Source organism: Lemur catta, chromosome 17 (genome assembly GCF_020740605.2).
Source record: "Lemur catta isolate mLemCat1 chromosome 17, mLemCat1.pri, whole genome shotgun sequence".
NCBI lineage: Eukaryota > Metazoa > Chordata > Mammalia > Primates > Lemuridae > Lemur > Lemur catta.
This window is the reverse complement of record NC_059144.1, coordinates 11,627,851-11,642,006: the sequence shown is the minus strand read 5'-3', so window position 1 is coordinate 11,642,006 and position 14,156 is coordinate 11,627,851. Positions and strand designations below refer to the sequence as shown.

At 40.8% G+C, this 14,156-nt stretch overlaps 1 protein-coding gene across 3 annotated transcripts in view; it reads left to right on the top strand.

The window, feature by feature from the left end:
• The window catches only part of RALGAPA2 (Ral GTPase activating protein catalytic subunit alpha 2), a 316,728-nt gene that overhangs the window by 169,989 nt on the left and 132,583 nt on the right, over positions 1-14,156 (top strand). For all 3 annotated transcript variants that reach the window (XM_045529190.1, XM_045529188.1, XM_045529189.1), the window contains exons 28-31: positions 4,752-4,862; positions 6,201-6,269; positions 6,543-6,680; positions 9,843-10,026. In XM_045529190.1, the coding sequence (XP_045385146.1) occupies positions 4,752-4,862; positions 6,201-6,269; positions 6,543-6,680; positions 9,843-10,026 (502 nt within the window). The remainder of the gene's footprint in view (positions 1-4,751; positions 4,863-6,200; positions 6,270-6,542; positions 6,681-9,842; positions 10,027-14,156) is intronic.

Here is a 14,156-nt window from a genome sequence, read left to right as displayed (position 1 = left end):
AGTGATAGAACCAGCACTGAAAGCAGATCTATGTGGCATTAAAGACATAATTGAACTTTCACATGTACTGTCAGGCTGCTTCCTCATCCAGAGCTCCAATCCTGCTATGTCCTTTCCTGGCTCCCGCTTAGAAACGGTGGTGATAATTAGCGTTGCCATTTGTACTTGCAGAATCAGTGAGTGCCTAGTCTCTGCCAGGCACTGTGCTGAGGGTTTGTGGAAGTTCTCAGTTCAAAGGTAGGTGTCCCCATTTTACCAATAGAGGAACTGGGGTGCAGGAGAGCTAAGGAACTTGTTTAAGCCTCTGGAGCGACCACGTGGCTAAGCCGTAGTTCAAACCCTGAGCCATCCGTCTGACACCAGTGTCCAGTCTCTTGCTTGCCCATCTCTGCTGCCTGACACATGCGGCTATAATAGAGCAGTTAACAGCTGACACTTAGGCTAGTCATCCTCAGGCCATCGACAGCCTCTGTGCCACCCTTTGTGCATTATCTGCTTTGGCTCATGAAATAGGCAGTGGCGCCCCCACCCTTGGCTTGGCATCTGGCTCCTGCCTGAGCAGACTCGGTGCCTCTTATTCTCCAAGTGTACCCTCTGGCCACCCCTGTCACCTCAGCCTCCCCTCTTTGTCCTCTACAACATGTAGCAGTGGGGGTGGGTTGGGGATGCCCGTTGTATCACAGGGGCTGGGAAGATGCTTGCTGATCCCTGTGAGGAGGAATGAAAAATTACCAAACCACAGTCTCACATAAGAGTGCTCCCTCTGGCCTGAACAGGGTGCAGACCCCTGACCTTTGTCAGTGTGTTCAGTCCGTAGAGCTGCCCCACGAGGTGAAGTGTCAGTGCCACCTCCACCTCACAGATGAGGAAAATGAACTGACTGGGACCCTAGGGAGTGTGCAAGGGGCAAACCCAGGACCCTCTGGCCACATGTCTGGGGTTTTGCACAACTAGGGTGTGCAGGACACCTGACTCTCAAAGCCGTGGAGAAATGCTCACATATTGTTACTAAAGTGAAAAAAAGTTGGGTATGAATTATATACCAATGTGGATACCAACTCATTTTTGAAATATCCTTTCTCAATTCTAAGATCTTTCAAATTTTAATTTTCTTAAATCTAGATGTATATAGTTAATGTAAGTGGTTCCCCCACCTCTACCCCTTACCTAGAAAAACTTTTAATAACTTGATGGTGTCTTAGAATGAAGGAGATACACACACACACACACACACACACACACACACGCAAACACATACATACACAGAGTCATTTGTTGCTTAATGATGGGAATATGTTCTGAGAAAAGTGTTATTAGGTGATTGTATCATTGTGCAAACATCATAGAGTGGACTTACAAGAACCCAGATGGTGTAGCCTACTACACACCTAGGCTATATGATATAGCCTGTTGCTCGTAGGCTACAAACCTGTACAGCATGTTACTGTACTGAATACTGTAGGCAGTTGTAACTCAACGGTAAATATCCATGTATCTAAACATATCTAAACACAGAAAAGGTACAGTAAAAGTATGGTATTACAGTCTTATGGGACCACCATCGTATATGCAGTCCATCATTGACTGAAACATTGTTATGTGGTGCATGACGATATATTTTTTACATAGTATAGAAAAGAGATGGAAATTGATAACAGAGTAGTGGAATAGAATAGCAGAGTGATAAAATTTCTTCTTTGTATTTCTACAAATCTGCAAAATGTAAGGCACAAGAAAAAAATTCAGTTACCACATATTAAACTCTTTGTCAGGCACTGTCCCAGCACAGTGTGTGGCTGTCCCATTGAATCGTCCCCCACTCTGGGTATATACTATTGTCCTCATTTTAGAAATAAAAAAGAACAGGACTGAGGAAGGTCAAGGGACTGGCTGCAGCTCGAACTGCTAAGAAAGAATCCAGAGGGCTGGGATGCAGCCAGGCAGGTGTGCCTTTAACCATTGTTAATAACAGAGGAAAACTCATCGACTTAAGTCCTGGTCCCTAGGGATACCCCTCCCGCATCCCCTCTGATTCCTGGGCTGCTGTGCCAGCTGGGTTATTTTACTTTAGGACATAGTGCATGTATCGAAGAACTCAGGACTAGAAGTGAAAGAGTTACCACAAGAAACAAGGGAACAGCAACCACTTTGAGAAGAGGGGCCTTGGGGAGGCTTTGGGGCTCTCTCAGGAGGGAAAGAATGAAATGAAGGAAGAGAAGGAGGCAGCAGGGGCCTCACCCCACCCCGCCCCCAGCCCAGCCCTGGCCCAGCCTGCTGTGTGGGCAGCAGAGAGCACAGTTCCCGCAGTTCCCGGAAGGGCTTCCTGCCTTATGGGCTCCAAGCAGCTCCAGCCTCGGCCTGTGTGCCCTTCAGAAACCTTCCACAAGGGTTACCCAGGTATGCGGTGGATGTGAGGGGCTGGGGAGGTTTTCCCTGAGGGGTACTGATGGAAACCCACCTTGGGCCACAAGCAGTGGGTGGGAATGGTGCAGCCGGGCTGCTGCCTGGAGAATTCCACGTGGCCAGGTGTGTGTTCGTCTGTGGTAGGGTAGTGGGTGGGTGGCAGGTGTACCGTGGCTGAGGGGTTGGTTCTGAGCCACTGCCCTATCAGCTCTCAATGCCCCTTCCTGGAGGATGTTGACCATGTGCTGCAGAGTGAGTTAGGTCAGGACTCAGGTGAGCTGCCCATTCCTGCTCCTCTTCCTGCCCCGTCTTCCTCGATGTCATTGACTTTCCTCCTCCTCTTTACCCTACTGTGGCCTCCAGGCTCAAGTCCTGCTGGTTGTACCTCCTGAACATCCTGTGCTCCATCGCACCTACTGCCCCAAGTCCATCCCTCACACAGCTCACTCTGCTGGTTACTGAGCCCCTTGGCCAGGGTCACCAGCCCTAGTCTCGCCCCGACAGATCCACCCTCCATACTGGGTCAAAGGGATCCGTCCATGCACAGGTCTGACCAGCACAGCCTGCAAGCTGGAGTACAAGGCATGGCGTTTAGGGACATACGTAGGTGAACAGGCCCCTGCCTGCCCCCTTGAGACTGTCAGTTCCTCAGGTGTAGGGACTTTATCTGCCTTTAATTCTCCACTCTGGGTTCAGTGCTGGCACATTGTCAGTACCCCATGACTGTGTGCTGGATGAATGACTGACTCAATCTCCTCATTATGTGTCAGTAACACCACCCTGCATCCAGCCACCTACATCTGAACGACCTTTCCCAGCCTTTTTGTCTTGTCTGGCATAGCTCTCATATTTCCCTCTTGTCTGTTTCCAGCTTCGAGTTCAGAGCCTCGCCAGCCTTACCTTTCTGCCCCATGACTTGACCACTTTAGTGTGGCAGCAGTGCCCTCAGTACCCACTCACATTCCCCCATTCCCTCAGTGTTTCATCTTCACCGTCCTTCAGGGGGCCGTGCTAGGGATACAGTGGTGAACAAGATAGGCAGGGAGATAACAAACACAGAAGTCCAGCTCTGATGGCCCTGAAAGCCACGCAGGACGGAGCTGGGGAGCCGGCGGGGTGGGCTGCCACTCTTTGGATGGTGTGGCAGCCTAATGGAGGAGATCTGAAAGATGTAGCAGTGCCAGCCACGTGCAGAACTGGGGAATGAGTATCTCGGCAAAGCTGGGAACAAGTGCAAAGGCCTCGGGGCAGGAACAAGCCAGAGCGTCTGAGGGGTGGAAAGAGGCCAGTGGAGATCAGGTCACCTCAGGTCTGGATGGCCAAGGAAGGCCGTGAAGAGCCCCTGTGTGCAGATACTGCCACCCTGGTTTACCTAGTGCCTGTCAAGTGGGGGCAGTCAGTTTACTGTTTATTCTGTAGAATTAAAATTAACCACCTTTCTCTTACCTTCTTCCTTATTCCGTGCATTTGTCACTGAGGTGCCAGGCATTGACTTTTTGGTGTCGTTTATGTGGTGCATGTGTCAGATGGCGTTAGCTTCATGGGACGTGGAGTGAGGTTTCCCTAGACCAGGGAATCTGCTCTAGATAGTGAAGTATGGAGAGCAGCATTGCCCCTCATCCCTTTCATGCACCCTCAGCATGAAAGAGTAAGACCTTGTAGGTACTGCCCCTTTAACTTGCCATCTCACAAGAAGTGGAAGCATCCAGAAGACCTTAGTGGTAACCTGAGACACACCAGCCTCAGGAAACAGACTCCAAATAATTCAATGTACCCTAACTCATGAGTTATGTTCTCATAGTCTCTAGTTTTACACATTTCTTAGTATGTTATATAGTGAGTCAAGTTTTATCTCATAGAATAGAAAGTCATTTGATCAATCCCTGTTTCTCTATGTGTAAAATGAAAATAACGTCTACCTTGCAGAGCTGTCAGTGAAGATTTATCAATGAGAGAATGACTAAAATTCTTGTAAAAGGTTCAGCACACAAGGGATACTCAATAATGTACTACATTTTAATTTCTTCTAGTTGTCAAAAATGTGATTTATGTAAACCGAATAAGGAATTTGACATGGTTTTAATTTCCAAATGATTAAATGCCAGCTACTTGTTTTTACAGAATGTTATGTGAATTAACACAACTAGGCTAGACAAGAGGCAATTATACAGTGGTGGTATGATTATCTATAACTTCTCTAGTAATAGTACATATTTTTCATCAATTTAATGCAAAACAAATGAATATAATCTACATAGAAATAGGAAGAAATAACTGTTTTGTTCTTCCTTAAGAATAATGCACCTATTAAGTTATGTATTTATTTTGGAAACTTGTTTCCTTTTTAGTTTTCTAACAAAACCGTCGCTCAGGTAGCTTGTGATATTCTTCAGTTGCTGGTTTCCTACTGGGAAAAGCTTCAGATGTTTGAAACCTCTCTGCCTCGGAAAATGGCAGAAGTAAGTCTTTTTTTCTGTAATGCTCAAACATAAGCGTTTCATTTTTATTGTATTTGATGTTTGATTACATATAGATACTAAAATAATTGTTAGAGAACTGACTATTAAATTGCCACGAGTCACTCGTTTTACGATTAAGTTGGACTGGTTCTGCTCAGCTGTGATTTCAAGCACTACATAAAGAAGTCAGCAGTATTCCAGGCAAAGGCTTATACTTGGGGAGTTTGAAAGGCAGACACGACAACAACAAAAAGACCTTTTGTAGATTGGGCTACATTCATCAGAAGTAATTTGAACGGTGCCAACAAGGAGTAGGCAGCTGGTTGTGATGCCCTTGGTGCAGGGGCGGAGGGGGTGGCTGTTGTGTAAAACAGGAGTGTCTCCCGAACTAAAGCCCTGGACCACACTTTCTGCCATAGCACGATTACCCAGCTGTAATGAGATTACTACTATAATAACCTCTGTGGAGGTAATTGGTGGGAGAGAGGGACACAAGAAACAGGAAGAATCATTTTAGCAATGTGCTGGAGGTCGGTTACATTCAAGGGTGCTTTGCCTATACATGAGCAGCTACCCTGACTCCTTTAGGTGCCTGCTGGTAAGGCACATCCGTTCCTGCTGATTTTTATAGCTGCACTTTTTAAACTATGTCCTATTCTTTATACATCCAGTGGTAACTCTTTGAGGGAATTTGATTTGTCCCTGTAAGGTCTTACAGGGAGAGAGAAGTGATATTGATGTATTTTCTCTTCAGTGCTAGACAGATTTCACTGGTAAGATCACTTTGTTCTCTCAGAAACACATCAAAAGTCAAAAGCGATTTTTGACCTTAAGGGAAAAATAGAGCTTTGGACATAGAAATAGAAAATGCTCCAAAATGTAAAGTAGGGTTTTGGGGTGACCATATAATGTATGATCCAAATAGCAATTGTTTTGAGAATAGAAGGGGTGCTGTTACACCTGGGAAGAAGGTGGTGGTGACTGGGGTAATTTATAAGAAAATTAAATGGGAGCATTTTCATAATTATTTTTTCTTTTTTCTTCTCTTTTTTTCTTTTTACTATCATTCCCAACATAATTATTTTTGAAAGTATTTTTTGACTTCACTGTGAAAAATATGGGGACTGATGGTAGAAATTATATGACTACAGAGAGAAATATTCCTTTATCCGGGGCCCCCCAATTTCCCCACTAGTAGAGTAGAAACCAGACTTTTTGTCACCTTCCTCTAGTGAGTTGGCACCAAGCTGGGTTTAGATGCAAGGTCATCTCGGGACTCTTAACATAGGCTTCCAAAATTATTACTATGGTCTGTTTGATGATTTATTTTTCACACAGATCCTGGTGGCCACAATTGCTTTTCTTTTACCAAGTGCAGAGTACTCCTCGGTGGAAACAGACAAGAAGGTAGGTGGCAGATTAGCTAAGTTTTCCCTAGATTTTTTTTAATGTAAGATAGATAATAATATTACAAGTAGTGATATCCTTTATAATATCCTTCTGTATTGGTCTTAACAAGTCTTTCCTGTGAAAACACTATTTATTTATTTATTTACTTACCTACCTACCTTGTATTTGCATGTCCATTGAATAATTACTGTATGCAGGGACAATTCTCTTATTTATTATTACACGTAGTGAGGTTTAAAGTGTAAGTTACTTGGCATATTTTTCTTCCAGTTCATTGTGTCCTTGCTCCTCTGCCTCTTGGACTGGTGCATGGCATTGCCGGTGAACACCCTTCTCCACCCGGTGTCCACAGTGGTCCTGGAGGAGCAGCACTCATCCAGAGCTCCCTTGCTGGATTATATCTACAGGGTGAGCCTCCACCTGGGTCTCGGGGCATGGAGTGTGGATTTATGTGTCAGAGAACTACCAGAATGTTTTATGCATTTACTTATTTATCATTGGCCTTTTGAAAGGATTTAGGGCGGGACTAAACATTTTTAAAAAAATTAATGAGGATTGAAAAGCAGAACAGAGGTAATTGTAGAGAAGCAGTGGTTACTAAGTTAAAGATGCATGCATTTTTACATGACTGTCATCTTTAATCTTTAAACAACTGCAATTTGGTCAGAATCCCCCAATTTTCATGGAACATAGTCTACTTCATTTAAGAAAGAACTGTTTATATTATAGGAATATCTACAGCATTAGTTTTTCTCCTCTCCACCCCCTGGCCAGATTCTCTTTAAATTAATTATTAATTTATTTTATTGATACATATTAGATGTCCACATTTTCAGGGTACATGTGATAATTTGATAGAGTCATATATTAATCAAATCAGGATAATTGAGATATCTGTCACCTTAGATATTTATTTATCTTTTCTTTATGGTAGGAATGTTCGAATTATTCTCCTGGCTATTTTGAAATGTACAATTAGTGTTAACTATAGTCACCCTACTGATTGATTTATTGAACACCAGGTCTTATTTCTTCTATCTAAGTGTATATTTCTATATAGCATTAGTTTGACAAAATCTGTTTGTCAAAGGAAGAAAGAGGTATAATGGTCCCAGTAATCTCTTTGCCTTAAAAAATCTTAAGAAATAAATTAAGGAAATATGTCACCTCAAAGTAATCAACTTTATCATTTTTATAATATTATTTAAAATATTCTTTTTTCAATACCTCCACCCCCCAACGTATGACTAGGTGTGGCATTTACTCTAGACTATTTATAATATCCTAAATAGTCTCTCAAACTTTGTTTGTTTATAATTTACATGTCTATTGAATAATTACTGTTATTGGGAAAAATTGGGTTTTTTTTAGTAACAAACCTTTAATTAAAAAAGACTCCAAGTCATAAACTGATTGTTTTGTTGCCTTATTGTAAAATGTATTTAATTTTTTTTAAAAACCACTTAACCATGGTTGAAATTCTACTAAAAATTATTTGTGTGTTTTTATTAATAAACAGTTTCTTCAATGATAACTATATTAGGATTAATTAGGTACTTCTGTTATCTTTGTTGCTTATAATCCTGTATGAGACTTGGCTTGGGCCAACTAAATTAGCCAATCATTTATATTCATCTCTTTTCTGACTCATTTATTTTCTTAAAAGATTTCTCTTAAAATTGCTTTACCAATATAAAAGTCACCTCATAGTAAACATGATTCATAAATTTATTGAACAACTCTTTATTGTATTTTTAAAGTATACTTTTTTATTGAACTATGACATGCTTCTAGAAAACTGAATCAATCTATAAGAGAGAACTTGATGAATTTTTACAAAGTGGATAAGCACACCTGTAAAATTAGAGCCCAGATCCTGGAACAGAACATTCCTAGCATCCTGGAAGCCCCTACTCTGCCTCCTCCTAGCCCCTAAGTCCACATACATGCCCCAGAGTGACCACAGTCCTGCCTAACAGCATAGATTAGTTTTGCCTATTGTTGAACTTTATATAAATAGAATCATACAATATGTCCTCTTGTGTCTGACATCTTTCATTCAACATTATTTTTGAGTGATTTTTTTCATACTATTGTCCATAGTTGTAGATTTTTCGCTCTTGTTATATAGTATTACATAGTGAGAATAAACCACAATTTATCACACCTGATCTTACAAGTAGTGATATCCTTTATAATATCCTTCTGTATTGGTCTTAACAAGTCTTTCCAAAAGGCCGAGAAGCGATACTCACAATTTATTTATCCATTTTACTGTTCATAGACTTTTTACCCAAACCTGTTTAGAGTTTTGAACCATAAAAAATGTCCTGTGAACATTCAAGTACTGTTTTGGGGGGGCGCAGTATACATATGTATGCATTTCTGTTGGATGTATACCTAGGAGTGGAGTTGCTGCAATACATGTGTTCTACCTTAATAGTGAACACCAAATAATTTTCCAAGTGGTTGTGCTAATTTGCACTGTCACCAACAGTGTCTGAGAATTGCAGCTGCTCTGCATTCTTGCTAACAGTTGGTGCTGTCAGATAAGTATGTAGTGGTATTGTCTTGTGGTTTTAATTTGTATTTCTTATATTTAGTGCATTTTGACTAATAGAAATTAGTTCTCTCAATGACAGAAGCTCAATTTTTACATTAATAAGAGAGGCACCATAAATATTTTCCTATACTGATTTTTTGTTTGGAAGAGGACGTATTCGGTGGCCGCCCCTGCCGACTACAATCCTTGGTACTTTTCAGCTATATACAAAGAGTACCTGATCACAAGCCCTCCTGCCATGTGAGCAAACCAAAGCTAGTCATCTAAAATTGAATTTAGTTTACATAAATATATTTAACTCACGGATGTTTCTTTAGTTACCTTGATTTTTATAAAAATCAGTTTTGAATTTATGATTAAAAAGTAAAATTTGTTACAATTATTATCTCATTTATACATTTTGGGCTATTCAAGATGATTTGCATTCGCATAGCATGTATGTGCACAAAAGCTCAAATGAGTAGATAAAACTTCAACCAATTGCAATTTGTAGACAACCAGTGAACTTTTAGGAATCTAATCTTGCAAAAATCAAGAATACTGTAAAAATTGTATTAAGTTAGCCCTTATAATTCATGTAGTCAAGTTACCAGATTTAAACTAATGACCAGTCATGACGTGCACTAATGGGCTCTGCTTGTTTTGCTCATTCTGCCCCCAACCACGGGTGGGTTATCCCACTGCTACTCTTTAGTTGCTTCTACTTGTGTCACTGTTGGTGGACTGGGGGAGGAATTAGATAAGTGCAATCACATAGAATGGTGAAGTAAGCACTAGTTAACTTTTGCTTTCCTTTTGCCTTGAGAATATATTTATTGGCATTGATGTGAAAGGAGCAAAGTGAACTTGCTAATAGCAAGAAGATATTTAAGAATGGAAAGAATTTGATAGTTTCAAGTCTTCCCAAGCAGGAGTCCTAGCTCCTAAGTGCTGTGATAGTTTGACAGATTATCAGGAGATAGGAGGTGAGTAGCATCCCTAGTGCACACTCCCATCTGTTTTTACAGGTTCTACACTGCTGTGTTTGTGGCTCCAGCACGTACACCCAACAGAGTCACTACACCCTGACGCTGGCTGACTTGTCATCCACGGATTACGACCCCTTCCTACCACTGGCAAATGTGAAGAGTTCTGAGCCAGTACAGTATCATTCATCAGCAGAATTGAGTAACCTGCTGACTGTTGAAGAGGGTGAGTATTCTTCCAGATATGAATCTCTAGGAAAGATTGTAGCCTTTTGTCCATGCATGCTTGTGTTATCTTTTACAAATCTAGTTGTTGAAGTTGAAATCCTGGTTCCGAGGGTCCTCTATGATGGCAAAATCTATCTCATTGCTTCTGTTTTTCTCCTCTCTTCCTCTCATTTTCCATCTTTGTTACTGAAATGGTTTTTGTGTTAATATTATTGAGGACCTATATGTCTCAGACCCATGGAACTCACAAAAAGGCTCATTTTTCTATCCTCAAGGAGCTTTACATCTAATGGGAATCAATTCAGAAAGACTTATCTGCAGACCAGTAGCACTATGGGGGCTTCCCATGGAGAAGGACTTAAGCCAGATTTAACAGGATGGGCAGGCTTTGAAAGGAGCTTGTAGAGTGTTCCAGGGTAGAAGAGGATCATGAAGAGAGATGGGAATTTACTTGCCACGGCTTTAGGATTGCTCTGCTCATAGCAGAGAGTCCATTTTAGGGCATGGGTGATGTCAGGACCTGGGGGCTGCTGCATTTCCTCCTTAACCACCCCTCTCCCCAAAATGATAAGAGCCTTGGAATATGAGTCAGAATGTAGGTGTGTCATCTATACATGTGACACAATTGCATAGAACCAAACACATACACACAAATGCAGGTATGTAAAACTGGTGAACACTGAATAATATAGATGGATTCTATCAATGTCAGTTTCCTGATTGTAATATTATGCTATAGGTATACAAGATATTGCCATTGAGATGAAGGGTATTTGAGATCTCTCTATATTCTTTCTTACTGCATGTGAATCTTCAGTTGTCTCAAAATTAAAAGTAAAAAAAAAACATGGATGTGTTAGATCTTCCATGAAAATTTTCTAATTTTAAAAGTTAGAAACCTAGGCCCAAGAATGGAACTTTGGAGATAAAAACATCCTTAAGGAAAAAGAAATGAGGTAATGTCACCGGGAAAGAAAAGTCAGGGAAGTAGAAAAATGACCAAAAAGTGCCATTTCTAGGAAGCCAAGGAAAAAAGCAGGTAAGGAGCTGAGGAAGATCAGCAGTGCTAATGGCTTCAAACAGCCCAGGGAAGGTGAGAACAAACAGGAGCTGTTTTATTTCCCAACTAGGTGTTTGGTGGTAGGTTTTGCCAGAGCACTTTCAGCAGAGTGGTTGGTCTAGCCAGGTAGCCTGAGCGGGTAGCCTGTGCAGTGACCACTCAGAGCCCTGAGACAGACGTTGGCCTTTGGTGGAGGGAGGAAGGATACAGCAGGCAGTGGTGTGAGGGCACAGAGCGGGGTGTGCTTGCAGGACCGCAGAGTCTGGAGTATGGTTTAGGCTGAGATGAAGGGGAAGGTGAGATGAGGATGAAAAAAAGAGGAATCGGAGTGCCAGTCAGGAGCAAGGGCTTGAAATCTGACAGTCCTGATTTTAGCTGCATTTGGTAGATGAGCAAACTGAGGTTAAGGTATTTTCCCAGGGGTGTACAAATCAGAAATAATGGAGGTGGAATTTGAACCTAAGATTTAATGATCAAGTTCCTGAAATATATTATTTACTCTGAGATTTTGCCGTAGAGTAGACTAAAGACTCTAGTTTTGAGTTGTGTTGGTAGTGGATGGTACATGGTACGTTTTCATATTGTCTTTTTGAGTTGCTCTCTATTTAATCACTTAATTGTTTTTTCTGGAATTCCTCAGTCTATTAACTACAATATCTTTTTTCCACAATTATAAATTCAAATCATATTTTTATTAACTAATCAAAATAACTCTTGGTTTATTTCTTTTGTTATTTACTACCAGAAGTCCATAAGTCTTATAAGTATATATCTTAGAAGAAAATTAACTTACTTTTTCCTAAAGTCATTAATTTATACTCATCCCACATGGCTGTTTCTAAAACAGGTTCACCATTTGTTATGACTTGTCACTTGAAAACAGCAGAAGATAAATAAGTTATTGAAAAAGGAAAAACCTAAAAATGCACATTTAAATTTTGATATTATTTTTCTTTTGACGTACAGCACTCTTTGACTTCAATATTTGTTCTCCAGAAAACCTCTGGACCTCATGCAAATGTTCCCAATATAGTTCTAAAGTACTAAAAATAATTGCTCAAACTTCTGTGACAAAGGAGTTTTTAAAATTCACTAAAATGTTAACTAAGTAAATAAGGAAGAAGCTTAAAGGTATATTGGCATGCACAGACACTGTTGCTAAGTAGGTACATCCTATAGAGAGGGAAGAGGAAAAATAAAGGTGATAGCTTAGGTATTTTAGGTTAAACAAAGTGTACTCATATTTGAGGGTTTTTTTTTTCACTAAATGTCATAATTTATCATTCATAACAAAACTATTTCTAATCAGATAATGTTTCTGATAAATGATATTATATTTTAATGTATTATTTTCAATGATTCTGTCATATATCATCACCTATTATTTGATATAATTTCTGCTTTCAAGTAAAGTTGCAAGCAAGAGACACCTACCTACACACATTCACCTACCTACAACTGAGAGAGCTGCTGACCGGGCTCAAAGAAAAGCCACAAATGGTGGCACGTGTGCCCAGATTGCTCCTCACTAGTACCTGACCACGTAAAAGAGGGAGGGGAGGAGCTTTTACAAAGCAAAGTTAAAGGATAACCTTTACTGCTCTTATATTTCGTCTGTAAATTTAGAGAAATAAAATAAAGATATTTGGAATCTATTAATATTTTTAATAGCTTATGGAAGTCATGAACTCATTTTTTTCATTAATGGAGTCCAGAATTTCTCTTTATTTTTCAAGGAACCCACAGGAAGTCGATTTAGCTGAAGTCTACCAGGGAAGATCATCATTTTACAAACATTCTTTTTCCTTACTTTTCAGTGCCAGAGATATTTGGGGTTTTTATTGGGTATGTCATGGTTTATGATTTGATTAGTGTGACTCCAGGTTAATTTCCCATTATAGAATTCAAATGTGTTCACAAAGTACACATTTGAATTTACCTCAAGTTGAAATCACAACCTATGTGAGTAGAAGAAGAAAGTTGATTTTCTAATTGTTCTTTTATGCTTTGGGCATTTATCAAATTGGACCTTTATCGTTAGAGTTTTACACCCTGCTCTGCCTTGTCATCACTATGAAGTGTTTTACATTATGAACTCATGAATTCCTGCTGGCTTCACATTTGCTGTTTGGGGCATTAACATTTCCTAGCTTGGACATTAAGGTGAGGCTGTGGATGGGGAGTGGTGGCTGTAGGTCCATGTGCTATGGCTGCGGAGCGGAACCAGCTGCCGTGACGCTCTGGTGGCCCCAGCGCACCTAGTCAGCTTGAGCCTCGGGGCACTCGCTCAGGTAAATTTTTCCGTAACCTTATGGAGAGAAAGGATGTTAAGACCTAGCTTGATAACATTTCTGTTACATTTCTTTTTGTGACGGACTTGCAGAAAAATGGAAGTCTGCATCACCTGGTCAGTCTGCGTGCATCTCTCCAGTAACCTGGAGACTGTCCTCAAGCGGGACTTCCTCAGACTCCTTCCCCTGGAGCTCAGTTTTCGTTTGTTAAAATGGCTCAATCCTCAGACTTTAGTCACATGTTGCCTCATCTCTAAGCAGTGGAGTAAGGCGATAAGTGCCTATTACAGAGGTGTGGCAGACTGCTTGTAAAAAATTGGGTTGACAGAGAGATGATTCTGTTCGGGATGCTTCGCACTGGAAAGAGGTTTATTTGGAAGATGTTTTGAGAATGAAGCACTGGAGGACCATGAAGCCTTTGAGACTTCATCACTAATTGGGCACAGAGTGTATGCACTTTACTGCAAAGATGAACTTCTCTGTACAGAGTCAGATGACTTGTCTGCAAAGCTGTGGGGTGTGAGCACAGGACAGTGTGTTTATGGCACCCAGACTCACACTTGTGCAGTGGCGAAGTTTGGTGAACAGAAGGGTGTGACATGCTCCTTTGACAACACCATGACTTTCTGGGAATGGAGTTCTGGAGCCAGAACCCAGCACTTCTGGAGGCATGTGGGGTTGCCCTTTTCTAAGGGTTTTTACCATTAGCCTCATCCCTTAAGGCCAAGAGCCAAGAATAGGAAACCTTTTTTTTTTTTTTTAATTTAACCTGTCTTT